Source organism: Artemia franciscana, chromosome 9, assembly GCF_032884065.1.
Source record: "Artemia franciscana chromosome 9, ASM3288406v1, whole genome shotgun sequence".
NCBI lineage: Eukaryota > Metazoa > Arthropoda > Branchiopoda > Anostraca > Artemiidae > Artemia > Artemia franciscana.
This window is the reverse complement of record NC_088871.1, coordinates 36,396,168-36,423,824: the sequence shown is the minus strand read 5'-3', so window position 1 is coordinate 36,423,824 and position 27,657 is coordinate 36,396,168. Positions and strand designations below refer to the sequence as shown.

Genomic DNA, 27,657 nt, shown 5'->3' with positions numbered 1-27,657 from the left:
GGAAAAATGCCTATAGCTTGAAGTGCTTGGGATTAAATCATTGGTATTACGTGAAACCCAAGTAGTAAACAAAGTTCCATGGTGTAAGGACTTTGAAATAAATAATGCGAATAGGAGGAATGGAGAAGGTAAATACAAACAGACATGAGAATTTTATTCAGCTTGTTATTAACACACTAAATAGATGCACAAGGAAAAATTAGATTTAATGTTTTGACAATAAACACAGTCGCAGTAGAACTATTTTTTTCTGGGATCAGGGCCTGGTCTCGACGGCTTAAATTTTTAATATCTTAAGTGTACCATAAGAAATGTTTGATATCGTAGTTTAAGTTATGGTGAATAACACCACTTTAGCTGAAACGGAACTTCCCATAACAAGCATGTACCGTCCAAACTAGCAGCTTGCAATAAGCCAAATTGCGAGAATTGTAGTATAAGTTTTTAGAAGACGTATCCTTAAATTTGGGCACAATTTGATTTCATAATAAGGAACAAGGCGCACACACTACTCAATGCCATTTCGGTACTTGTATGATATAGCGATCACACTTTATTCTTGATCTGTAATGAAACCGGTTTTCTGTGTCCATTTGGGGATAATCATGTTATCCTGAGTGAGATAAAGTACTATGCAGGTATATATTATTTAAATATTCAGTATTTAGGGATGATTAGGTTAATTTCGCGAAACAGTTTTGTTCAATAGGGCTCCGTTCAGTGTTTTTGGTAGGTTTCTTACCTTTGTTGGCATGAGCAACGATGCTAAAAATGTTTGCATACCATTTTAGTTTTTGTTGCACAGCTTATTAAATATTACAGAAAATACTTCTTGAAAAATATTCTTTAGGCTATCTTCATTAGTGACGGAAATGGGAACTCTGTCCATTTTAAGCTTTATGTGACAGGGACCCAGCTCACCCTGAATTCCTAAATTATTTCCAAAAATCTCGGCGTTTTATATTCACATCATCAAAAATAATTTTATTATTGGCTCCCCCCAAAAATTCATGTATGTGCACCTGACATATGACAAATAGAGAAAAATTCAGGCACTGTTCAATGGGGATATTGCCATCCCTAAAAAAAAACTTTGGGTAAAGGGGTTGCTCTGTCTTAGAAATCATGTACACCAAGTGGCGCATACCAAGCGTGATTGAACTGTACCAAGCATTTTGGGGAGTGTGACAAGGGTTTGGGGACTGTGCCAAGCATGGTTGAGCTGTTCGGCTACACAGTGTTTCAAGATGTACCCCAGGGGGGAGGTTTGGAGAGTCCGCGCTCCTAATTTTGGGTCAAAATTTGGATTTAGCTATTCATTATGCTTGTGGAAAAAATTGCCATTTAAGTTATTTTGGTTTCTATCACTGACATGTTTTGTCACTATTTACATCAACCATTATCATTATTAAATTTTTTTTTCGACAAAAGATTTATTTTTGATCATCTCTTCGCAGTCTTCAGCATAAATAATTGTTTTCTTGTGACATGACCGCATTATTTATGCCTAGTTGGTGTCCAACTGAAGAAGGCGTTCTTTTATGCCAAAACTTGGGTAGCCAAAACATATGCTAGTGCAAAGCATGTCCACTTAACGTGGTTTTTCAAGTTTTTTTTTGTTTATTTTGGCTAAGAAAACAAGGAGAAGTCTTTCTAGGTACTTGTCTGTTAAACGGAACACTCCCAAGAAGTGAAGTTAGGTTAATCCTAACAAAACATACCAAAATATGATGATAATATAATAGTGTAGAAACAAAATTGCGGAAACTACGACAAAGAATCATGGGAAGCAGGCCACGCAGAACGCATTATATTAAATACATAACCTAACATAGCCTACCCTAACCCTTACCACCTCTAAATATTAAACATTCAATTAAAATGGTACTTTTGTTTTTATATGGTACTTTTATAGCCACCACACTTACAAGAAGATAACTTCTTAACAAGAAGTTAAGTGAGGTTAATCCTAATGAAATATACCTAAGTATGATGAATGTAAAATACTTCTGTTACAAAATTATGGAAACTACAACAGAGAATTATGGAAATAAGGTCCCCCAGTACACATTATATAAGTTGATTGTTAGCTAGTACACACTCAAGAATTGGAGTCAGGTTAATCATAATGCAATATACCAAAAAATGATGACAATATAATAGTTTAGTAACAAACTTATGGAAACTACAACGAAGTATTATGGAAGGGGGGCGGCTCAGACTGCATTATATTAAACATGTAATCTAACCTAACATAAACAAAATACCAACTAAATATTTAATTAACACATAGCTAGAGTGTAGTTTCCCACCGAGCCGAAGCTAATATTGTCTGGTATAAAGACCATAAAAACCGGTTAATGTCTCATGCTCCCGATACAAAATCTCTGAGTGTGGTGGCTCCAAGATACAAGTACCATTAAGTACTCTGTTTTTCCGTCTACCCTCAGGAAAATGCGTCTTATCCTCTTAGGGTCCAAACCCCTGTGCACCTATATGTGACTAATCGTCTAGCTAGGTTCATTGTCAAAATGTAATAATATATTACCCACTTAAGTTCCAAATTTTTGATTGATTTAAAAAAAAGATCAGGATTTCTGTAATGAAATATTCAGGTCATAAGATCCGATCACCAACTCGATCACCAACTCGTAAATTATAAATACCTCATTTTTTCTAATTTTTCCTCTCTCTTCAGCCCCCCAGATGATCGAATCGAGTAAAACGACTTTATCAAGTCAATTGGTGCAGCTTCCTGACATGCCTGCCAATTTTCATCGTCCTAGCACGTCCAGAAACACCAAACTCGCCAAAGCACTGAACCCCACCCCCTAACTCCCCCAAAGAGAGCGGATCCAGTACGGTTGCGTCAATCACGTATCTACGACAATTGCTTATTCTACCCACCAAGTTTCGTCTCGACTTCTCCACTCTAAGCGTTTTCCAAGATCTCTGGTTTACCCCCCCCCCCCCCAACCCTATATGTCCCCAGATCTGATTCGAATTGAAAAAGGAGCATCTGAGACATAAGATTCTTCTATATATCAAGTTTCACTAAGATCAGATCACCGATTCGTAAGATACCTCGATTTTCACGTTTTCTAAGGATTCCGGTTTCCCCCTCCATCTCCCCTCAATGTCACCGGATCTTTTCGGATTCGAAAATGAGAGTTGTAAAGCACAAAACCCTTCTAAATACCAAATTTCACTAAGATCTGATCACCCGTTCGTAAGTTACAAATACCTAATTTTTTCTAATTTTGCCGGATCCCCCCCCAACTCCACCAAAGAGAGCGGATCCGTTCCGGTTATGTCAATCACGTATCTAGGACTCGTGCATATTTTCCCCACCGAGTTTCATCCCGATCCCTCCACTCTAAGCGTTTTCTGAGATTTCGGGTCCCCCCAACTCACCCAGCGCCACCAGATCGGGTCGGGATTTCAAATAAGAGCTCTGAAACACGATATCCTTCCAAACATCAAATTTCATTAAGATCCGATCACTCCTTCGTAAGTTAAAAATACCTCATTTTTTCTAATTTTTCAGAAATAATCCTCCCCCAACTCCCCCAAAGAGAGCGGATCCGGGGGGGGGGAAGGTTAATTCTGAAAAATTAGAAAAAATCAGGTATTTTTAACTTAGGAAGGAGTGACCGGATCTTAATGAAATTTGATGTTTGGAAGGATATCGTGTCTCATAGCTCTTATTTAAAATCCCGACCGGATCCGGAGACGTTGGGGGAGTTGGGTGGGAAAACCTAAAATCTTGGAAAACGCTTAGAGTGGAGGGATCGGGATAAAACTTGGTGGTAAAAATAATCGTAAGTCCTATATACGTGATTTACATAACTGGAACGGATCCGCTCTCTTCAGGGGAGTTGGGGAGAGGAGGGTTAATTATGAAAAATTAAAACAAATGAGGTATTTTTAATTTACGAAGGAGTGATCGGATTTTATTGAAATTTGATTTTTGGAAGGATATCATGTCTCAGAGCTCTTATTTTAAATCCCGACCGGATCCATTGAAGAGGAATTTGGGAGGGGGGGGTGGAACCTAAAATCTTGGAAAACGCTTAGAGTATAGGGATTTGGATGAAACTTATGGGAAAAATAAACACAAGTCCTAGATACGGGATTGACATAACCAGAATGGATGCGCTCTCTTTGGGGGAGTTGGGGTGGGGGGAGGGTTAATTCTAAAAAAATTAGAAAAATGAAGTACTTTTAACTTCCGAAAGAGTGATCGTATCTTAGTGAAATTCCATATTTATAAGGACCTCGAAACTCAGATATCTTATTTTAAATCCCGACCGGATCCAGTGTCATTACGGGGGGGGGGCGGAACTCTTGGAAAACGCTTAAAGCGGAGAGATCAGGATGAAACTTGGTGGAAAGAATAAGCACAAGTTTAAGATATGTGATTGACACAACCGGACCGGATCCGCTCTCTTTGGTGGAGTTGGGGGGGGGGGAGTAATTTGGAAAACTTAAAAAAATGAGGTATTTGTAACTCACGAACGGGTGATCAGATCTTAATGAAATTTGATATCTAGAAGAACCTTTTGCTTTAGAACTCTCATTTTAAATCCCAACCAGATCCTGTGATATTGAAGGGAGTTGGAGGGGGAAACTGGATTTCTTGGAAAACGTGAAAATCGACGCATCTTACGAATGGGTGATCGGATCTTAATGAAACTTGAGATATAGAAAAATCTTATGTCTCAGATGCTCCATTTTCAATTCGAATCGGATCCAGGGTCTTAGATAATTGTAAGGGGGAAACAGAAATCTTGGAAACCGGAAATCCTGGAAAACACTTAGAGTGGAGAGATCGGTATGAAACTTGATGGGAAGCACAAGTTATAGATACGAGGTTGACATAATTGGTACGGATCCGTTCTCTTTGGGGGAGCTGGGGGTTGTTAATTTAGAAAAATTGAGGTACTTTTAACTTCAGAATGGGTGACTGGATCTTAATGATGTTTGATAATTAGAAGGAACTCATGTCTCAGAGCTCTTCTTTATCCCGACCTAATCTGTTGACATTTGGGGGAGTTGGGGAAATCGGAAATCTTGGGAAAAGCTTATAAATATCGTAGATACGTAATTGACGTAACCGGACTGGATCCACTCTCTTTGGGGGAGTTAGGTGGTGGGGTTCAGTGCTTTGGCGAGTTTAGTGCTTCTGGACGTGCTGGGACGATGAAAATTCGTAGGCGTGTCAGGGAGCTGCACAAATTGACTTGATAAGGTTGTTTTCCCCGATTCGACCATCTGGGGGGCTGAAGGGAGAGGAAAAATTAGAAACATTGAGGTATTTTTAAATTACGACTGGGCGATCGGATCTTAAAGAATTTTTATATTTAGAAGGACCTCGTGACTCAGAGCTCTTATTTTAAATCCCGACCGGTATCAAGCCTCTGATTTTCCTTTTAAAGCAATCTATTGATTCTTAGAATTTTGCTAGAGCTCATAACATATGAGCTCTTGGCTCTTCCGACCTCGTCACAAGTGCCATATGAGCTCTTAGCTCTTGTTTTTTTTTTCGCGATGGGAAAGATGAATTGGTATGAATGATATCCAACTGCTCGCTTTTTCAAGTATTTTTTCTACTTTAGTGTGACTAATTATCACATTGAGTTTTGTTTAGTAAAATTGTTCGAATTGAAACTAAATTCCTACTGATGTGTCCCCCCATTAAGCGACGGCCTCCTGAACAAAAATCGTGCGCACATATTGTGCCCGAGCATCAAATTATACGTGATAGCATGCTAATGTAGCCGAATAAGAAAAAATAAGGTATTTATATTGTTGGTACTTGTCGTTTATTGGAAACAAACTGAAGAATTACGCTAAGGTTACAGTTCAGAAAACCGGTTTCATAGATACAGAAACAAGTGATGGATGATACAATGCATTGGACTAGACAGAAAGAATTGGGATTGTATCATTTGGGCTATATATTTGCACATTAGGGGGTGGGTGGTGGTTAGGTTACGTTCGGTTTCCATCAGTTTGTTCCTAAAGTATTGTTTTATTATTATACTTACAAGTACCAAATCGTCTATAAATATAATGTAAATCTCAACCTTAACATAGAAAGCTGGTACTTTGCATTGAGGCTCTGACACGAGACACGCAACTATTTCTTAGGTAAAAATATAAATTATTTCGATATTATCTGGAAATTAAACGAAAAAAACAACTTTTTTTCAAATGAAAGTAAGAAGCGACATTAAAACTTAAAACAGACAGAAATTACTAAGTATTTGGAAGGGGCTTTTCCTCCTCAACGCCCCGCTCTTTACGCTAAAGTTTGACTCTTTTTCTTTACTCTACATTTTAAAACAGTAAAAAACTTTAGCGTAAAGAGCAGGGCGTTGAGGAGAAATTGCCCCTTTCAAATACGGAGTAATTTTTGTTCGTTTTAAGTTTTAATGTCGCTCCTTACTTTCAATTAAAAAAAATTTTTTTTTGTTTAATTTCTGGACGTTTTTGAATTAATGCATGGTTTGATCTTGGCTCTCCGCACTCAATAATTGAAACGAAATTTGCATATTAATTTTTTGGGCTAAATGGCTTTTTTTTATAGTTTTAATCGGAAGATTTTGAGAAAAAATGAGCGAGGGAGGAGGCTTAGGTGCTCTCCAATTTTTTGATTACTTAAAAGGCAACTATAACTTATAATTTTTTACGAATGTTTTCATAAGTAAAAAATGTACGTAACTTACGAATTAAATTACGCAGCGAACTTCTATATTCGTATGTTTTTATTGCTTATATGAGGGGGCTCACCCCTCGTCGATACCTCGCTCTTTACATTAAAGCTTAAGTTTTGTCCCAATTCCTCAACAATGACCCCTGAATCACAAAGGCCGTAGAATAAATAGTTGAAATTACTAAAAATACTTTAGCGAAAAGAGCAAGGTATTACGAGGAGGCAAACCCCTCATATGCGTAATAATTTCTGTTCGTTTTAAGTTTTAATGCTGCTTCTCACTTTCAGTAGAAAAAAAACTTTTCATATTTATTTTTCCATTGTTTTTAAATAATGCTAGAAAATTCTGCGCCCCCTCCATTGAAAGTCTCTTCCCCCATGAGAAGTTCCTCCATGGAAAGATCCTCCCCGGTAACCCTCCCCCCTCAAGTATCCCCCCAAACCAAAAAAAAACCTGAAAACGTCTGTACACTTCCCAGTAACCATTACTATATGTAAACACTAGCCAAAGTTTGTAACTTGCAGCCCCTCCCATGGGGACTGCGGGGGAGTAAGTCGTCCCCAAAGACATAGTTATTGGGTTTTTCAACTATGGTGAATAAAATGGCTATCTCAGAATTTTGATCCGGTGACTTTGGGGAAAAACGAGTGTGGGAGGGGGCCTAGGTGCCCTCCAATGTTTTTGGTCACTTAAAAAGGGCACTAGAACTTTTAATTTCCGTTAGAATGAGCCCTTTCGCGACATTCTAGGACCATTAAGTCGATAAAACAAAATTATCGTCGATAAAACGCATAAAAATTCGCAAAAAATGCGAAATTCCACATTTTTGTAGATAGGTGCTTGAAACTTCTACAACCAGGTTCTCTGATACGCTGAATCTGATGGTGTGATTTTAGTTAATATCGTATGATTTTCAGGGGGTGTTTTCCCCTATTTTCTAAAATGAGGCAAATTTTCTCAGGATCGTAACTTTTGATGGGTAAGACTAATCTTGATGAAACTCATATATTTAAAATCAGCATTAAAATGCCATTCTTTTGATGTAACTATTGGTACCAAAATTCCATTTTTTAGAGTTTCGGTTACTATTAGAGCCTGGTCGCTCGTTACCACGAACTGTTTGATGATTGAAGCTATTCGGTCATGTCTTGCTTCTACTATTTCACCAGGCTCTGAAGCCTGACCTTGCTTAATTTCCTTCATTATGTTTGTGCTGCAGTTTCAGCTGCAACTTGCAATACATGAATCCAAAGAGTAGCTATAGAAAACGACACTTGCCAAAATGACATAACGCAATATACCTATTGAAAAACTAAAACCTGTTTACGTCATATGAATCAATAATATCTAATAAGAAAAACCGGTTTTTTGAGATGGACTGTTGCCGAATAACTGCTGACATAACAACAACAAGTTACCGATAATTCCTGTTGTTTCAAAGCACATTTTATTCTTTATGCATCAATGGATCTCCATAGAAATTTCAAATTATCTGTCAAAACCGACAAGGGCTTTCAAGGTGACTTTGACAGTAATTAAATAAAAAACAAAAACAAACAAGTTTTTTCGATTGAAAGCAAGGAGCAACAATAAAACTTAAAACAAATAAAAATTATAGGGTGGTGCCCAAAATCACCACGATCTTTTTGCCCACGCTCACAATGCCCACGCTCGGAATGCCACGACTCAAAATGCCAACAACTCAAAATGCCCACGACTCAAAATGCGCACGAGTCAAATGTCCATGATTGGATAAATTTTAGATTTCAGTCCTTAATTGGGGCTGAGACGAAGGGTTGCTCACTCCCCAAACCCGTGTACACCGGGTGCCGGTGCCAGGAGGGTGCCATTTCATCCTGGACAGGGTGAAAACTGACAAAATTGGAAGGTGCGGGGTGGGTTCCAAGAGGGTGACGGTAAATAGTGTACACCCGGTGCCGGTGCTAGGAGGGTGGCGGGATGGTGCCATTTCATCCTAGACAGGGTAAAAAACTGACAAAAGTGGAAGGTGCCGGGTGGGTGAAAAATAGTTGTTTTCTGGGTTTCTTGATCAGTTTAGAATTGTTTGCGTTCAAGTAAAGAAGCAATACCGTATAAAATTGTGCCGACACAGAAAGCAAAACCAGGAGATACAAATCCACCAGTTAACTTACATCATGAAGGTAAGAATGATTCTTTAATTAAAAATAACAGTTTTAGGATTGGTGTTTGGGATAATACCCTGTCTAGGATGAAATAGCACCCTCCCAGCGCCTCCCGGTACCGGCAGCCGTTGTACTCGGGTTTGGGGAGCGAGTAACCCCTCGTCTCATCCCCAATTAAGGACTGAAACCTAAAATTTGTCCAATCGTGGGCATTTTGAGTCGTGGGCATTTTGAGCCGTGGGCATTTAGAGTCGTGGGCATTTTGAGTTGTCGGCATTTTTTGTGGACATTTTGAGTCATGGGCATTGTGATCGTGGACATTTTGAGTTTTAGCTAAATTATAATATGAGGGGACTACCCTTCCTCATCCCTTGCTCTTTAGGCTAAAGTCTTTAAAAACTGCTTCTCTCTCAAATTCAATGGCTGTTGTTTTAGAGCACTCTTTATCAAAGAACTGTGACAAAAATCCAAACTTTAGCGTAAAGTGAGAGGGTTCAAGAAGGGGTAGTGCCTTCATATACAGAATAGTTTCTGCTCGTTTTAAGTTTTAATGTTGCTCGTTACTTTCAGTCGAAAAAACTTATTTTCTATTAAAATTCTGACCATTTTTCAAATTATGCCAGGGAATCTCCCCCTCGCATGTAAAATTTCTGCCGAAAACTTTCCTCCCCACGGAAAATTTTGAACCACCCTCTAAAGAAAACGTACATTTCCCAATAACAAGTATTATATGTGAATAATGGGCAAGTTGCCTAGCTCACAGCACTTTTCCTAGGGACTATGTTGAGTCTTGGCATCCCAAAATGTATACTTATTGGACATTACAACTATGCTGAATCAAATGACTATCTTCAAATTTTGATCAAATGTCTTTGGGGAAAAGGGGGCCTGGGAGAGGGCTAATTGCCCTCTGATCTTTTTGGCTACTTAAAAAGGGCGCTAGAACTTTTGGTTTCCGTTCGAATGAGCCCTCTCCTGATCTCTTAGGACGATTGGTTCGATACCCTCGCCCCTGGTGAAAAAATAACAAAACAAATAAACACGCATCTGTGTTCTCTCTTCCGGCAAAAAAAAAATAAAATCAAAATTCACATTTTGTACATAGGAGCTTGAAACATCTATAATGAAGTTCTCAGATATGCTGAATCTGATGGTATGATTTTCATTAACATAGCTTGAATTTCTAGGGATGTTGCCAATTCCCCCTTTTTCGGAAATCAGATAATCTTTCTCAGGCTCATAGCTCTTCATGGGTAACATTAAACTCAATGAATTTTATATATTTGGAATCAGCATAAAAAAATTATTCTTCTCGGGTAAAAATCTTAAAAAGAATTTTTAGGATTCCGTTTTTTATAGTTACGTTTACGATTGGATTCGGTTAGCCTACGGTTTGGTTACGGTTCGATTAAAATGTATGCACATTATGATAAATAGAATGTTTGTATTTAATATAACTATTATTAAATTTATGGAGATGGAATAATTTTTTATTTAATAATGTTTTATTTAAAGCCTATTTGCTCTGAAATTCGTTGTCTACTCGAAATCTAAGCCTTTTTTCCTTTTATTTTTATCAGCTGTAGGCTATATCTTTATTCTAATTTTATAGCTAATTTTCTATTTTTATCTGCATTTGTCTTCCCTTGTTATTTATGTCTCTCGCCGTTCTAATTTATCTTTCTAAGGAAATATACAAGGTGAATCTGATAGTAATTCAATTAAAAAACAAGTTTTTTTTTAACTGAAAGTAAGGAGCAACGTTAAAATTCAAAACGAACAGAAATTACTCGGTATATGAAGAGGTTGCCCCCCTCCTCAATACCTTGCTCTTCACGCTAATTTTTTTTAGCACTTTTAAAAAAGCTTTTTATTCTAATTAAACGGTCATTGTGTTTTCAGGAGTCGTTCTTAAAAATTGGGACAAAACAGTCAAATTTCAGCGTAAAGAGCAAGTTATTACGGAATAGTTTCTGTTCGTTTTGAGCATTAATATGGCTCTTTCTAAATCATGAATTCTTTCTAAAAATCGAATTTCATTATGATCCGATCACCTTTTCGTAAAATAAAAATACCCCAATTTTCACGTTTTCCAAGAATCCCGGTTTCCCTCCAACTCCCCCCAATGTCACAGATTCTGGTCGAAATTTAAAATTAGAGCTTTAAAGCACAAGATCCTTCTAAATATCAAGTTTCATTAAGCTCTGGTCACCCTTTCGTAAGTTACAAATACCTCAATTTTCAAAATTACCCCCCCCCCCAACTCCACCAAAGAGAGGTATTTTCACCGCTTTAAGTATTTTCTAAGATTTCCAGTCCCCCCAACTGCCCCCAATTCCGGTGGATTCGGTTAAGATTTAAAATAAGAGATCTGAGTTACGAGGTCCTTCTAATGAATTTTCATGAAGATCCGATCGCTTCTTCGTAAGTTGAAAATGCGTAATTTTTTCTATTTTTTCAGAATTAACCCCTCCTCCCCCACTAATAGGACGGATACATTCCAATTATGTAAATCACGTATCCAAGATTTCTACTTATTTTTCCCACCAAGTTTCATCCCGATCCCTCCAATCTAAGCGTTTTCGATGATTTTAGGCTCCCCCACCCAAACTCCCCCCAATGTCACCAAATCCGGTCGGGATTTAAAATAAGAGCTTTGAGACACGATATCCTTCTAAATATCAAATTTTTCTAAGATCCGATCACCTTTTCATAAAATAAAAATACCCCAATTTTCACGTTTTCCAAGAATCCCGGTTTCCCTCCAACTCCCCCCAATATCACAGGATCTGGTCGGAATTTAAAATTAGAGGTTTAAAGCATAAGATCCTTCAAAATATCAAATTTCATTAAGATCTGGTCACCCTTTCGTAAGTTACAAATACCTCAATTTTCCAAATTACCCCCCCCCCCCAACTCCACCAAAGAGAGCAGATCTGTACTGGTTATGTCAGTCATGTATCTTAGACAGGTTTTTATTCTTCCCATCCAGTTTCATCCTGATCTCACCGCTTTAAGTATTTTCTAAGATTTCCAGTCCCCCCAACTGCTGCCCCCCAATTCCGCTGGATCCGGTTGAGATTTATTAAAATAAGAGATCTCGTTACGAGGTCCTTCTAAATATGAATTTTCATGAAGATCCGATCACTTCTTTGTAAGTTAAAAATACGTCATTTTTTTCTAATTTTTCAAAATTAACCCCCCCTCCAAATGGAGCGGATCCGTTCCAATTATGTAAATCATGTATCTAATACTACTGCTTATTTGTCCCACCAAGTTTCATCCCGATCCCTCCACTTTAAGTGTTTTCCAAGTTTTAGGTTTCCCCCTCCCAACCCTTCCCCCCCTAATGTCACCAGATCCGGTTTGGATTTAACATAAGAGCTCTGAGACACAATATCCTTTTAACTAACAAATTTCATTGAGATCCGATCTCGCGTTTGGAAGTTAAAAATACCTCGTTTTTTCTAATTTTTCAGAATTAACCCCTCCCCCCCCAACTACCCCAAAGAAAGTGGATCCGTTCCGGTTATGTCTATCATGTATCTAGGACTCAACTATAAGTTCTATAAGTTACCTCCACTCTAAGTGTTTCCCAAGTTTTAGGTTTCCACCTCCCAACTCCCGCCCAGTGTTACCAGATCCGGTCGGGATTTCAAATAAGAGCTCCGAGACACGATTTCCTTCTAAATATTAAATTTCATTGAAATCCAATCACCCGTTCGTAAGTTAAAAATACCTCATTTTTCCTAATTTTTCAGAATTAACCCCCCCCCCCCCCAACTACCCCAAAGAGAGCGGATCCGTTCCGGTTATGTCAATCATGTATCTAGGACTTGTGCTTATTTTTCCTACCAGGTTTCATCCCGATCCCTCCACTCTAAGTGTTTCCCAAGATTTTAGGTTTTCCCCTCCCATATCCCCCCCCCAATGTCATCAGATCCGGTCGGGATTTAAAATAACAGCTCTGAGACACGATATCCTTCCAAACAACACATTTCATTAAGATCTGATCAGCCGTTCGTAATTTAAAAATACATCAATTTTTCTATTTTTTCCGAAATAACGGGCCCCCCACTCCCCCCCAGATGGTCAAACCGGAAAAACGACTGTTTCTAATTTAATCTGCTCTGGTCCCTGATATACCTGCCAAATTTCATGGTCCTAGCTTACCTGGAAGTGCCTTAAGTAGTAAAACCGGGACCGACAGACCGACAGAATTTGCGATTGCTATATGCCACTTGGTTAATACCAAGTGCCATAACAAAACTTCTTTTTTTTTTTTTAATTTCTGGCCGTTTTTCAAATAGTACTAGTGAATCTGGCTGAACATCCATGAAAATCCCCCCCCCCTCACGAAGAAATTTGTGGGAAGTTTTCATACCATTGAGAATCAGCCCCTGTAAAAATTCCTCCGGACAGCTCTATTCTCCCCGAAAATCCCCCTCTGTAAATTTCTTGCGGACGGTTCAGCCTGGAAAATTCTCCTTAGCATACTTTCATTTGAAAAAGACTTCAATTTCTAATCGTTTTCCCAATCACTCCTGAAATCCCCCCTTCCGTGGACATTTTTTCCCGGAAGTCCAAACACACTGAAAAAAGCCGTTGGATAATTCACCCAGAACATCTCCACATGCAAAATCAAGCTGGCAAAGAGAAAGTAAGAAAAATAAAAAATAATTTCGTATACGAATTCTGTCAAATCCCACCGGTGTAAAGATATCCCCTGGAAAGTCCCCCTCCCCCCAGAAATTCCTATCTCCACGGGAAATTCTCCCTGTGGAAAGCCACCCAAAGCAAAAAAGTCCCTCCCCCTGAAAAATGACTGCTTACTTCTCAATAATAAATACTATACATATACAATGGACAAATTTCATAACTTAAAGGCCTATCCCCACGGGCTCGGGGGGGGGGTGTTACCCCTAAAGACATAGGTGCTAGATCTTTCAACTATGCGAAAGAAAATGACTATTTCAAAATTTTGATCGGACAACTTTGGGGAAAAAGAGGAGTGGCTGGCTGGTTGCCCTCCAATCTTTTTGGTCACTTAAAAAGGGCACTAAAACTTTCAATTTCAGTTCAAATACACCCTCCTCGTATCTTCTAGGACTATTATTTCGATATGATCATCCCTGGGAACAAAAAAAAGTAAACGCGCATCCATGATCTTTCTTTAAAAACTAGCAAAATTTCACATTTTTGTATATAGGTGCTTCAAACTTCTACAGTAGGGTTCTCTGATATTCTGAATCTGATGCTGTGATTTTTGTTAGATTCCTAAACTTTTAGGGGGTGTTTTCCCCATTTTTTGAAAATCCAGCAAATTTTCTCAGCGTCGTAACTTTTGATGGGTAACACTAAACCTGGTGAATTTTATATATTTGGAATCAGCATAATAAGCTGATTCTTTTAATGTATAAATTGACTTCAATACTTCTAGAGTTTTTTAGAGTTTCGGTTGACTTTGAGCTGCGTCACTCCTTACTTTCAGGTTGTTACCTCGAAGTCTTTGATAAAATCATTTCAAATTAAGATAGAAATATAAGTTACTTTTTCCAATATATTTTTATCAGTTGTATATTTGTCTTTATTTTGACTTTATCGCTAATTTTCTATATTTGTCTGTATTTGTTTGCCCTTGTTTTTTTATTTCTCTCCCTGTTCTCTTTCTTAATCTTTCTTTTGAAATGTACTATTCGAGATTATGCAGTTCCATCTGCATGGGTGTGGGTGACATTCATACTTATTGATTCTGATGCTGTATCTCTTCTTTGACAATGACTTAACCGAGGGTTGCCCTCTCTCAGACACCATGTACACCAAATACAGTGTTGGTTTGGGCTTCTCTTGCACCCGAGCCAAAATCTTGATTAGCCCACCCCATCACCCATGTCTTCCATAAACTTTCAGGCCAAATTTTAACAGAATTCTCATTTATTAACTGCATTTTCACTTATTAGCATAATTTAAACACAAATTATCTCATAAAACTTCAAAATTAATTAAATTATGTCTGTTTACTTTCATTTTCAAGGAATGGTGATGAATATATGGGAAAAATGAAAATTTGGATTCAATTTGCCTAGAATTCCAGCGAACGGTTTTCTCCCCGTTCTATTTTAATAAAAGTGAAATAGCACAAAATGTAAAATTATTATAACTGTTAGATTATTTATTTTGAAATTTTGCGCCCCTAAAGTTTTTGCACCTAGGGTAAGTGCCCCATGTGTCCCTATCCCCCCTAAAACTGCCTCTGACCAGATGACATGCGCCAAGCGTGGCGGAACTGTGACAAGCGTTTTAGAGGGTGCGCTTAGCGTTTTGGGTTCAGTCCAAAGCGTGGCCGAACTGCGCGGTGCACGTAGCGTTCCGATATGTTTTTAACTACGTAAAACTTACGAATATACAACATTCTTTGCTGTCCCATTGTCTGTGCATATAAACAGATTGTCAGGTTTGCCGACTCTTGAACATGCAACATATAATTGTTCATGGGACAAACAATCCTTATTCAGATCTATACCTCATTATTCTAATGATTGCCCTTGAGCTTTGTTGATAGTGATTGCTAATCGAACATTCCCTGTGTCCCCGCCGTCATTTATATATCCCTCCTGTGCCCCCCGGCGTCCCCGTTGTAGTTGTGTCCCTGTGTCCCGGTCGTCATTTAAATTCCCTGTGTCCTGGTAGTCATTTGTGTCCCGGTGTCCCAGTCTGTAATTTCTCTTTGAGTGTCCCGGTTCTCATTTATATTCCCTGTGTCCCGGTCGTCATTTGTGTCCCGGTGTCCCCGTCTGTAATTTCTCTTTGAGTGTCCCGGTCGCCATTTATATTCCCTGCGTCCCGGCTGTCAGTGAGAAAAACAATCCATATTCAGACCTATACCTCATTACTCTAATGATTGCCCTCGAGCTTTGTTGATGGTGATTGCTAATCGAACATTCCCTGTGTCTCGGTCTTTATTTATATATCCCCCTTGTGCCCCCCGGCGTCCCCGTTGTAGTTGTGTCCCTATGTCCCGGTCGTCATTTATATTCCCTGTGTCCCGGTCGTTATTTGTGGCCTGGTGTCTCAGTCTTTAATTTCTCTTTGAGTGTCCCGGTCGTCATTTATATTCCCTGTGTCCCGGTGTCCCGGTCGTCATTTGTGTCCCGGCATCCCGGTCTGTAGTTTCGTCAGTTGACAAACATGACGTGAGTCGAAAATCAACTTCACGACGGCATAATGCTCAATCCTTATAATGACGTCAGTCGACACACAAACATGACGTCAGTCAACACACAAACAAACAACTTATTTTTATATATATTTAGATGATACATAACTAAAAAAAAGGAAACCACAACAAATAATTTCTGTTTTGAAATTTTGAAATCTAATGTCCTACAAAATAAGAAAAGATAATGAGGAAATTTGTGAAGACAATGATTAATACAGTGAACACAATCTAAGCGAATATTTCGGCTGTATAATCAACAGCCATCATCAGCTAATTTACAAAACGTCATCGATGCAAATTTTTTCCAACTGAAATCTCATTAAAAAAATACTTTGATTTTAGTCTGACAATGACAATCCCACTGAAATGTGATTTAAGTTTCAAGTTACTTTTCATTACTGTGTTTATGTGTAAATTAGTTGTTTTTTTTTTTTTTTTTTTTTTTATCTTATATAGCGCTGATGAATACTATTGATTATCTAGGCAAAATATTCACTTAGATTATATTCACTGTGTTAATCATTGTTTTCACAAATTTTCTCGTTACCTTTTCGTACTTTGTATAATGGAAAGGCAATGTGGTGTTCGACATTTGTGATTCAACATTGATATCGTATTAACCTATAAAGAAGGTATTGCCAGCCTTTTCCCATTTCCACAACCCTTTGAGTCTTAGTAAACCCTTTAGGATAAGCTTACATGATTTTTGTAGGAATTTTACTTCATATACTCACTTTATAGGGCCAAACATAAAGTATTTGGTCCTTGGTTGGGGTGGGAGGACGTCGCAAGGAATATTTAAGGAAATGGGAACTTCTTGAGAAGTTGTAAAGATGGAGGCTTTGAATAGATTTGGAGGGAGGTATTTGCGTTGGTAGCTGTGTTGGCTTCAGGCGGCTTAGTGTTGCAGTTCGTTTTTAGTAGTAGCAGCAATTGCTTAGAATGGTTTCCTATAATCACCCCGGAATTTGTTACTTGAACTCTCGAACGACTTATCGGTCATATAATAAACACCGGAGAAGTGAAATTTGATTAATGCTAGTGAAATCCAACAAAATATGACAGAATATGATAGAAATATGACAGGGCTATATATTGGCACATTAGGAGGATTGGGATAAAGCATAGCATATATTAAATACGTAACCTAACCAAAATATCAACTGAATACTTAAATTAAATATAGCTACAATTTATTTTCTAACCAAGCAATAGCTAATTGTGTCGTATTCTCGGCTAAGTACATTCTCAGTTGTTAAACCTACTTTCGGTTACGGTAGTTTCCCTCTCGGAGACTGTATAATTCAATGATTACCGGCTCTTATAGACGCAGGGCATAAATTGGGATCATATGCAGCCCCCTCTCTTTCATCTAAAAGATTTACCATATAGTTTACTACAGTTATCATTCCTTAACTGACGGATTTTGTCCCAGTGGTCACCATGGGGGGAATATGGATGGACCAGACAGCTTCCTCCTCTGTTGTTCACAAAATGCTGGTGAATATTTATATAGTTTCTTAAGAGAAAAAACTTTCTTTGCAAAATCCCTTGAAAGATTCGTAAGTCTTATTTCTTTGAAGAATTCTGAGTTCATGTCACCCGTGTTTCTTCTCCACCTAAAATGAATTCCTTCTAATGTTCCTGTCATTGATTTACAATGAACAAGTGGAGAGTTTCCGCAAAAGATAAAGAAAATCCCGGTAAATCAAAAATATGTTGTGAAATAATTACCGCAAAGCAAAAACTACGCACTATATACATATATGGCTCAGAATTTGCATACTCTTTACTGGGAATAGTACCAAATAAGAAAAAGATGCATTATATTAGGCTAACCTCAGCCAAAGGAACAAAACAGAAAAATATCCGTTTTTGAACGCATCGCCTATGCATTTACACTTTTCAGTTTGCCAAAATGTTCTTCGGCTTTCAGATTCAAAACATTGAACATTTTACATAGTGTATCTTGATTTCAGAGGTAGAAATAGTTTTTTTTTTGCGCTTTGATGTTTTTTTTCTTTTCTTTGCAAGAATATATCCGAGCTATAACAAATATTTCTTTCAGGAGAATTTCAAGAAGAACGAGACAAATATAGTGTACGGGACAGTGGATGCGAATGAATCACGTAATCTACTGTGGAATGCACGCTATAAATCACCAAATTTGCCATTTCCTTTGGGAGTACACAAACAGTTTGAGATTTACCTGCAACAGTCGACGAGTGCCTACAGAAGAGTCTTAAATCGGCGCATTGAAGTATTGTCTTTTGAACAAGTGCACGAATCGAGTCGAGAACCAGCCATTTTATCTGGTATGATTCATTTTTTTATATTTAAATTTCTGTTAGTTTAAACCCACTGGAGGGAGATGGTAGGCCGTTTGTTCTTACTCTCAACCCCCTAGTGACTGAGTTTAGGAAGCACCCGCTTTCAGAATTCATATACACCATTTGATACGTGAGTAGTAGGGGAGGGAGGCAATACTACGGATGGAACATCCTTATTTGGGCACTAACGCTTCCCTATACTACGGAGAGAACATCCTCATTTGGGCTCTAAAGCATGCCTATGCTACATACTCAACGCCTGAGGGTTATTCTAGTTAAATGTCAGATACACAGAACTTGGAGAAAAAAAATTTAAAGTGGTTCAGTGACATAATTGCTTTGTATATAAACTGCTTGTTAATAAAGTAACAGTATCGGTTTTGAAGCAGCTTCAGAAAGCACAAGCAATTCTGAAGTTTAATTAATTAAGAATTATATATGTATTACCTATTTTATTTTTCCTTTAACCGTTTCACAGCGTATTTTATTTACACTTTTACTGCCAATAATTGCTGGGACTTGTAAACGGTTCTCTCTAGAAAAGTGGCTAAACTCTACGAATTGACGCCAGTTGACGCCAAAAACTTACCCTTTCACCCAGGCACGTACGTTTTTTGTTTGGGGGGGGCAAAACCTTCGAAACAGCAGATATAAAGTAGCAATTTTTATGACACTTGGTATTAAGCAAGTGACATATAGCAATCGCAAATTCTGTCAGTCTGTCGGTCTTTCTGTCGGTCCTGGTTTTGCTACTTTAGGCACTTCCAGGTAAGCTAGGACGCTGAAATTTGGCAAGCGTATCAGGGACCAAACCAGATTAAATTAGAAATAGTCTTTTTCCCGATTTGACCATCTGGGGCGGAGTGGGGGGCCGGTTAATTCGGAAAAAATAGAAAAATGAAGTATTTTTAACTTATGAGCAGGTGATGGGATCTTAATGAAATCTGATGTTTGGAATGATATTGTGTCTCAGAGCTTTTATTTAAAATCCTGACCAGATCTGATGACATTGGGGGGAGTTGGAGGGGGAAACCTAAAATCTTGGAAAACACTTAGAGTGGAGGGATCGGGATGAAACTTGGTGGGAAAAATAAACACAAGTCCTAGATACATGATTGATATAACCGGAACGGATCTGCTCTCTTTGGGATAGTTGGGGGGGGGGACTTATTCTGAAAAATTAGAAAAAATGAGGTATTTTTTACTTACGAACGGGTGATCGGATTTCAATGAAATTTGATATTTAGAAGGATATCGTGTCTCAGAGCTCTTATTTTAAATTCTTACCGGATCTTGTGACTTTGGGGGGAGTTTGGGGGGAACCTAAAATCATGGAAAATGCTTAGATTGGAGGGATCAGGATGAAACTTTTTGGGAAAAATAAGCATAAGTCCTAGATACATGATTTACATAATTGGAACGGATCCGCTCTATTGGGGGGGGGGTATAATTCTGAAAAATTGACGTATTTTCAACTTACGAAGGAGTGATCGGATCTTCATGAAACTTCATATTTAGAAGGACCTCGTAACTCAGATCTCTTATTTTACATCTCAACCGGATCCAGCGTCGTTGGGGGGGTAGTTGGGGGGGGATCGGAAATCTTAGAAAATACTTAAAGCGGAGAGATCAGGATGAAACTGGATGGGAAGAATAAAAACCTGTCTAAGATACGTGACTGACATAACCGGACTGGCTATGCTCTCTTTGGTGGAGTTGGGGGGGGGGTGATTTGGAAAAATGAGTTATTTGTAACTTACGAAAGTGTGACCAGATCTTAATGAAATTTGATATTCAGAAGGATCTTGTGCTTTAAAGCTCTAATATTAAATTCCGACTAGATCCTGTGACATTGGGGGGAGTTGGAGGGGGAAACTGGAATTCTTGGAAAACGTGAAAATTGGGGTATTTTATCTTACGAATAGGTAATAGGATCTTGATGAAATTTGATATTTAGAAGAAATCCATGTCCAAGAGCTCTTATTTCAAATCCCGACCAGATCTTTTGACATTTGGGGGGGGGGGGGGGTGGAGGGGGAAATCTTGGAAAACACTTGGAGTGGAGGAATCGGGATGAAGCTTGGTGGATAGAATAAGTAAATGTCCTTGATACTTAATTGACGTAACCTTACTGGATTCGCTCTCTTTGGGGGAGTTGGGGGGGGAGGGTTCAGTGATTTGGCGAGTTTGGTGCTTCTGGACGTGCTAGGACGATGAAAATTGGTAGGCGTGTTAGGGACCTGCACAAATTGACTTACTAAAGTCGTTTTCCCAGATTCGACCATCTGGGGGGCTAAAGGGAGAGGAAAAATTAGAATAAATGAGGTATTTATAACTTACGAGAGGGTGATCGGATCTTAAAGAATTTTGTTATTTAGAAGGACATCGTGACTCAGAGCTCTTATTTTAAATCCTGACCGGCATTAAGCCTCTGATTTTTCTTTAAATCAATCTATTGATTCTTAGAATTTTGTTAGAGCTCATACCATATGAGCTCTTGGCTCTTAGCTCTTCTTGCCTCGTCACAAGTGCCATATGAGCTCGTAGCTCTTGTTTTGTTTAGTAATGCAAAAAGCACGTATATCGGAAAAAACCGATTAACTTTATCTGTAGTATTGTAGCGGAAGGGGGGAAGAAGACTGAAGCCTCAAAAGTACGTTTTAGGATCAGTTAATATATTATATCCAACTGAAAGGGAAATTTTAGGGTTAACAGTGCAATATGGGTGCTGTGGGGGGCAGTTCTTCTATTACAAAAACGTAGATTCTAATGAAAAATGATAGTTTTCAAAATTGATCCATTAAAAGCTGTACTTTATCCTGAAAAGGGGGGATAAACGCCCTAATATTAACGATAATTCTATTTTGCTGTGGAAAGCAAACTGTCTATACAAAGAAATAACAGTACAATTGTTAATTAATTCAAAGATGGTAAAAAGTTACACAGAAAATGGGTTAATAATTGGGCAGTGACTTGACCGGATAATTGCATGCTGTAAAATCACCCAAAAAAGGCTTTACACGTGTATCTAGATTCTTAATAAATGTCCTACTTTTGCCAGAAATCCCAAGAAAAAATGGGGAAGTTAAACATTTCACAAAATTTCGGGGGGGGGGGGGCCTAAGGCCCCCCCTGCGTCTTACGATCACAAAATTAAGGGTAAAACAGCGTGTCTTGGAGTATAACAGTAAAATTTACTGTTCAGCTAAAAAAGAAGTCACATAAACTTTTTCAAACAAACAGCTTAAATAAACTAAAATTGTTGCCCACCTATATGCTATGTATTTAGAGAAAATGTCCGGGATTTTTTCAAATTTATTTTCTTTATCTTCTCTCGTTGAAAATAAGAACAAAAGCTTTTAACAATACCAGTGTTGAGTTAGGAAAGGAAATGGAAAGTTTAGCTAGTTAGTAAAGTTCGAATCTTGCACATATTCTACATTAGCACAAGTATTATATTGACATGGTACAAGCCTAATGGTCTGATTCCATTGAAATAGAGAACAAGAGCTAAGAGCTCATATGGCACTTGTGACGAGGCGAGAAGAGCTAAGAGCCAAGAGATCATATGGTATGACCTTTAACAAAATTCTATGAATCGATAGATTGACTTAAAAAGGAAAATAAGAGGCTTAATGCCGGTCAGGATTTAAAATAAGAGCTCTGAGTCACGATGTCCTTCTAAATATCAAAATTCATTAAGATCCGATCACCCACTCGTAAGTATAAATACCTAATTTTTTCTAATTTTTCCTCTCCCTTTAGCCCCCCAGATGGTCGAATCTGGGAAAACGACTTATCAAGTCAAATTATGCAGCTCCCTGACACGCCTACCAATTTTCATCGTCCTAGCACGTCCAGAAGCACCAAACTCGCCAAATCACTGAACCCCTCCCCCCAACTCCTCCAAAGAGAGCGAATCCAGTACGATTCTGTCAATCACGTATCAAGGACATTTGTTTATTCTATCCACCAAGCTTCATCCCGATTCCTCCACTCAAAGTGTTTTTCCAAGATTTCCCCCTCCAACTCCCCCCAATGTCAAAAGATCTGGTCGGGATTTGAAATAAGAGCTCTGAGACATGAATTCCTTCTAAAATTCAAATTTCATTAAGATCCGATCATCTATTCGTAAGATAAAAATACCCCAATTTTCACGTTTTCCAAGAATTCCGGTTTCCCCCTCCAACTCCCCCCACTGTCACAGGATCTGGCCGGAATTTAAAATTAGAACTTTAAAGCACAAGATCCTTCTAAATATCAAATTTCATTAAGATCTGGTCACCCTTTCGTAAGTAACAAATACCTCAATTTTCAAAATTACCCCCCCCCCCCCCGATTCCACCAAAGAGAGCCGATCCGGTCCGGTTATGTCAGTCACGTATCTTAGACAGGTTTCTACTCTACCTATCCAGTTTCATCCTGATCTCACCGCTTTAAGTATTTTCTAAGATTTCCGGTCCCCCCAACTGCCCCCCCCCCCCCAATTACGCTTGATCCGGTTGAGATTTAAAATAAGAGATCTGATTTACGGGGTCCTTCTAAATATGAAGTTTCATGAAGATCCGATCACTCCTTCGTAAGTTAAAATACGTAATTTTTTCTTATTTTTCAGAATTAACCCCCCCCCCCCCAACAGAGCGGATCCGTTCCAATTATGTAAATCACGTATGTAAGACTTCTGCTTATTTTTCCCACCAAGTTTCATCACGATCCCTCCAATCTAAGCGTTTTCCATGATTTTAAGTTCCCCCGCCCCAAACTTCCCCCAATGCCACCAGATCCGGTCAGGATTTAAAATAAGAGCTTTGAGACACGATATCCTTCTAAATATAAAATTTTAATGAGATCTGATTTCCCGTTCGTAAGTTAAAAATACCTCATTTTTTCTAATTTTTCAGAATTAACCCCTCCCCCAACTACCCCAAAGAGAGCGGATCCGTTCCGGTTATGTCAATCATGTATCTAGGACTTGTGCTTATTTTTCCCACCAAGTTTCATCCCAATCCCTCCACTCTAAGTGTTTTCCAAGTTTTAGGTTTCCCCTCTCAACTCCCCCCCCAAAGTCACCAGATCCGGTCGGGATTTAAAATAAAAGCTCTGAGACACGATATCGTTCTAAATATCAAATTTCATTGGGATCCGATCACCCGTTCGTAAGTTAAAAATACCTCATTTTTTCTAATTTTTCAGAAATAACCCCCCCAACTGCCCCAAAGAGAGTGGATCCGTTCCGTTTATGTCAATCATGTATCTAGGACTTGTGTTTATTTTTCCCACCAAGTTTCATCCCGATCCCTCCACTCTAAGTGTTTTCCAAGATTTTAGGTTTCCCCCCTCCAACTCCCCCCAATGTCATCAGATCCGGTCGGGATTTAAAATAAGAGCTCTGAGACACAATATCATTCCAAACATCAAATTTCATTAAGATCCTACAACCAGCTCACAAGTTAAAAGTACTTCATTTTCTCTATTTTTTCCGAATTAACCGGCCCCCCGCTCCCCCCCCCCAGATGGTCAAATCGGGAAAAAGACTATTTTCAATTTAATCTGGTCCGGTCCCTGATACGCTTGCCAAATTTCATCGTCCTAGCTTACCTGGAAGTGCCTGAAGTAGCAAAACCGGGACCGACAGACAGACCGACAGACCGACAGAATTTGCGATTGCTATATGTCACTTGCTTAATACCAAGTGTCATAAAAAAGTGTAGTTATACTCCAAGACATGCTATTTTACCCTTAATTTTCGTAATCGTAAGAAGTAAATGTACTGCTAACAACTTGTTGAACTTGTTCAACAACTTGTTGAAAAATAGTATTATTGACGATGAAGGTTCTTAGTTGGTTCCAAATAAATAAATTGTAACGTTCGACTCCAGAATTCTATAATAGAGTTACAATGTATGAAAATAGAAGTAATATTAGTGATTGAAAAATTTTTAGGATTAAATTTCTTATTATAATGATATCACCTTTTATATTACATACCTTATTATCAATACAATAAAAATAGGAATTTTCCCCTATATTGGGTGTTTGCTAGTTCCCTCCGCTTTTGGTTGTTTATTAGAAATTAAGTTTGTCCCCCGCCAGGATTTCTTTGAATTTATGCCAATAATGAAACATCTATAATTTTTTTTCTTATTTCCAGGCTACCGCCCTGACGTCTGTACAGTATCTGAGGCATTCCTGAGTTTGATCAGTCCAACCAACGAAACTCTTAATTTCTGGAGTCATTTCTTGGCAGCGACGTACTTCATAGTCAGATTCCAGCATTTATACGAGAAATATGATTTTTGGAATGACGTCTACGTTTGGCCTTTAATCCCTTATTTCTTCGCTGCTTTTCTATACCCTTTCATGTCGAGCTTAGCTCACGGCTTCTCTTGTCTTGATTTTAATGCGCGCCATATTTGTTTTTTCTTAGATTACGGAGCAATTAGTATTTATTCATTTGGTTCAGCTTTAGCATACAGAGCTTATGTCTTTCCAGCAAACCTTTTTCACATTGAATTTGAAAGAAGTTTCCTCTACGTTGCTGGGGCCAGTAGTATTATTTCTGCAGTATTTACCTGTTATTCAAGATTTATACCTGACGAAAAGCGTGTTTTACAAAAAACCTTACGGATTGGTTGGTTTGCTGTTGCATATATTTGGACTGAAATACCACTTGTTAGCAGAATCGCTACCTGCTCCGTTAATGAAATGTCAGAAACTAGTATTCTCATGGGGGAATCCCCCTGTGATATGTCTGCTACTTATCATTATTTGCAGATGGCAGCCATGGGAGTGGCAACGTTCTGCTATGCCACGCATATACCTGAAAAATTTTTCCCCGGAAGATTCGATTTGTTCGGTAACTCACATCACTTTTTGCACGTTTTTGGGGTATTGGCAACCCATTTCCAAATGCAGGGTATATTGATCGATGTTGACCATAGGAGAGAATTCTTAACGGAAAATGATATGTTGCTTGACTCTTTTTCTGGCTTGTTGCTACCTCTGACTGTGATTTTATCCATTTTTCTTGTACTTTTTTCGTTTAGTTTGTACGTTCTCTTTTTTTATGATATCGAAAATATGCCGGTTGAAAAGAAACGCATGTAAGGTAGTTTTAGGTGATTCAAGTAACTAGTCTTGTTATTATGTAAGTGGCAACAGTGTTATTCAGTGACAGTTAAACAATTTCATAACCCTCACGTTGTGTTTAATACTCCCGGTCCAATTAAAGCTTTCAAGAGGTCAATTACTACCAAGATATGGGCGATTGCAGGCTGTAGTATGTCTTTTGCCCCCCTAGTTTTCTTAAAATGAAGTCTGTGATGTTTTGAGTGCTAATAAGTGGATGACTTTAAATTTAGTTGTTGTATATTTGAACTAAGAATATCCCGTACCATACTTACGAAATATTCTTTATCTCGTCTGGACATTTCTTATGTGTTTTCAATTTCAGTTATCAACCTTCTGATGTCCACATTTTATTTTCGTGATGCATCTTAGCAACACAGAATATGCTATTTCAAAATAAATTAGATTGTCAAGTATCTATGGGTATTCAAGTATCCTATGGATATTCCCGAAGAAAATTCCGCGACACAAGAAGCAAAGTACAATGAACAATAGCCAATATACCTTTAAAATAAACACTTTCTCTTTTCTATAACAAAACCTCCTCCCCTTGGAGCCATTCTTTGATCTCCCCAAAACAATTTGGCTGTGCAAATCTTTGCGATTGTAAATCTCTCTCTCTCTCTCTCTCTCTCTCTCTCTCTCTCTCTCTCTCTCTCTCTCTCTCTCTCTCTCTCTCTCTCTCTCTCTCTCTCTCTCTCTCTCTCTCTCTCTCTCTCTCTCTTTCTTTCCATCTCCCTTTCTCTCTCTTTTTTCACTCTCTTTCATTTTGCCTTGTAAATTTGATGCCACTTGTTTTTGAAACAGGTAAAGTCTCATTCTAATAAACACAAAAGGACATTAACTGGGTTAAAGGACAAACGTGGGTAAACGCAAAATCTGCAAATAATTTAAAATTTTTATAATCCATATTTTTTGTTAAAAAGACTGTGTCATCAGCTGATAAAACTGTAAACTAAAGTTGAAAAGTCACATGCGACAAGTTGAAAAGTCACGAGTTAAAAACATGAATACGCAGAAGGGAACCTTTTGGGGCCATGATCCTTTCCCCACAAATGGCTAAAATTTTACCACCTTTCTCATATTGTTTACATAATTGGCTGGCCTTATTTGTCTTGGCCAACATAACCCCCTCCCAAGATAACCGTCTGACATAGACAATGACCATGAGACATTGCCTTTGAAGTTTTAAGTCGGGAATTGCAATCAGAGAAATGATTACACTATGATTCTTTTTCTACTATTTGAATAAGAATCAGTGTCGACAGCTCGTGAAAATCTAGAAGGGGAGGGGGAATTTGTTATTTTTTTAACAAAAATACGAAAGCTTACAAGTTTCAATGAAAAAACACAAAAAATACTGTTTTGAAATATGGGGAAGGGTAAAAATCTAGGGGTACAACCCCCTCCCCTAATTGAAGCCACTTTTAAGAGTCTGAACGCTTATATAATAGGAGCATTTCAAGAACTAGAGCGCATATTTTCTCAGAGAATGACTTAAAACATGTTTAAATACTGAGACATGGCATTATTGTTGAGACTGTTTCCTTGTCTAGGAAAATTGTGTTTTCACTTGATTGTTTATGTCAAATTTCTGGTTAAATAAAATAGAACGGACGTGAACGGACAAGGGCGAATATAGTTTTTTATGCACAATAGTATACTGGCGAATCTTCGATTTATTCTTTAATGCTTGCAAGCTTTTTTAGGTTTTATTTAATTACAATGATAAGCCCAAAATACTAATTATTCATCCTTTAGGAATAATCTTAAATTTCAACTACCGGAATATTATTTTTCTTTTCATTTATGTTAATTTCCAATAAAAATATTGCTAATTTTCATATGCTTTTCTCTATTTTTGTACATATCTCATGTCAGTGAATTTGTGCCTTGTAAAGTTAGCTGAAACAAAATTTATAATTCTAGATTTGTAAATTAGGTTTTGTTATTCTGTTTTGTAAATATTTATCATTGATTTGTCGAATAAAGATAACTGAACTGTAGCTTACAATTTTTTTTTATTATTATTGAGGAATGAAGTATTTAAAGATTTGCAGAAGTTACGTCAATTTTTACAGTATTAGCACTGGCAGGGTCGGGTCTGGGCAGGACTG

The 27,657-nt window shown here is 38.1% G+C and overlaps 1 protein-coding gene across 1 annotated transcript; it reads left to right on the top strand.

Annotated features, from left to right (window-relative positions):
- LOC136031355 (membrane progestin receptor gamma-like) lies at positions 1–27,546 on the top strand. Its single transcript, XM_065710855.1, has 3 exons — positions 1–128; positions 18,151–18,397; positions 24,564–27,546. Exons 1-3 carry the CDS (start codon positions 105–107, stop codon positions 25,517–25,519), a joined length of 1,227 nt encoding a protein of 408 aa, XP_065566927.1. The 5' UTR covers positions 1–104; the 3' UTR covers positions 25,520–27,546.
- The last annotated feature ends 111 nt before the right edge of the window (positions 27,547–27,657 follow it).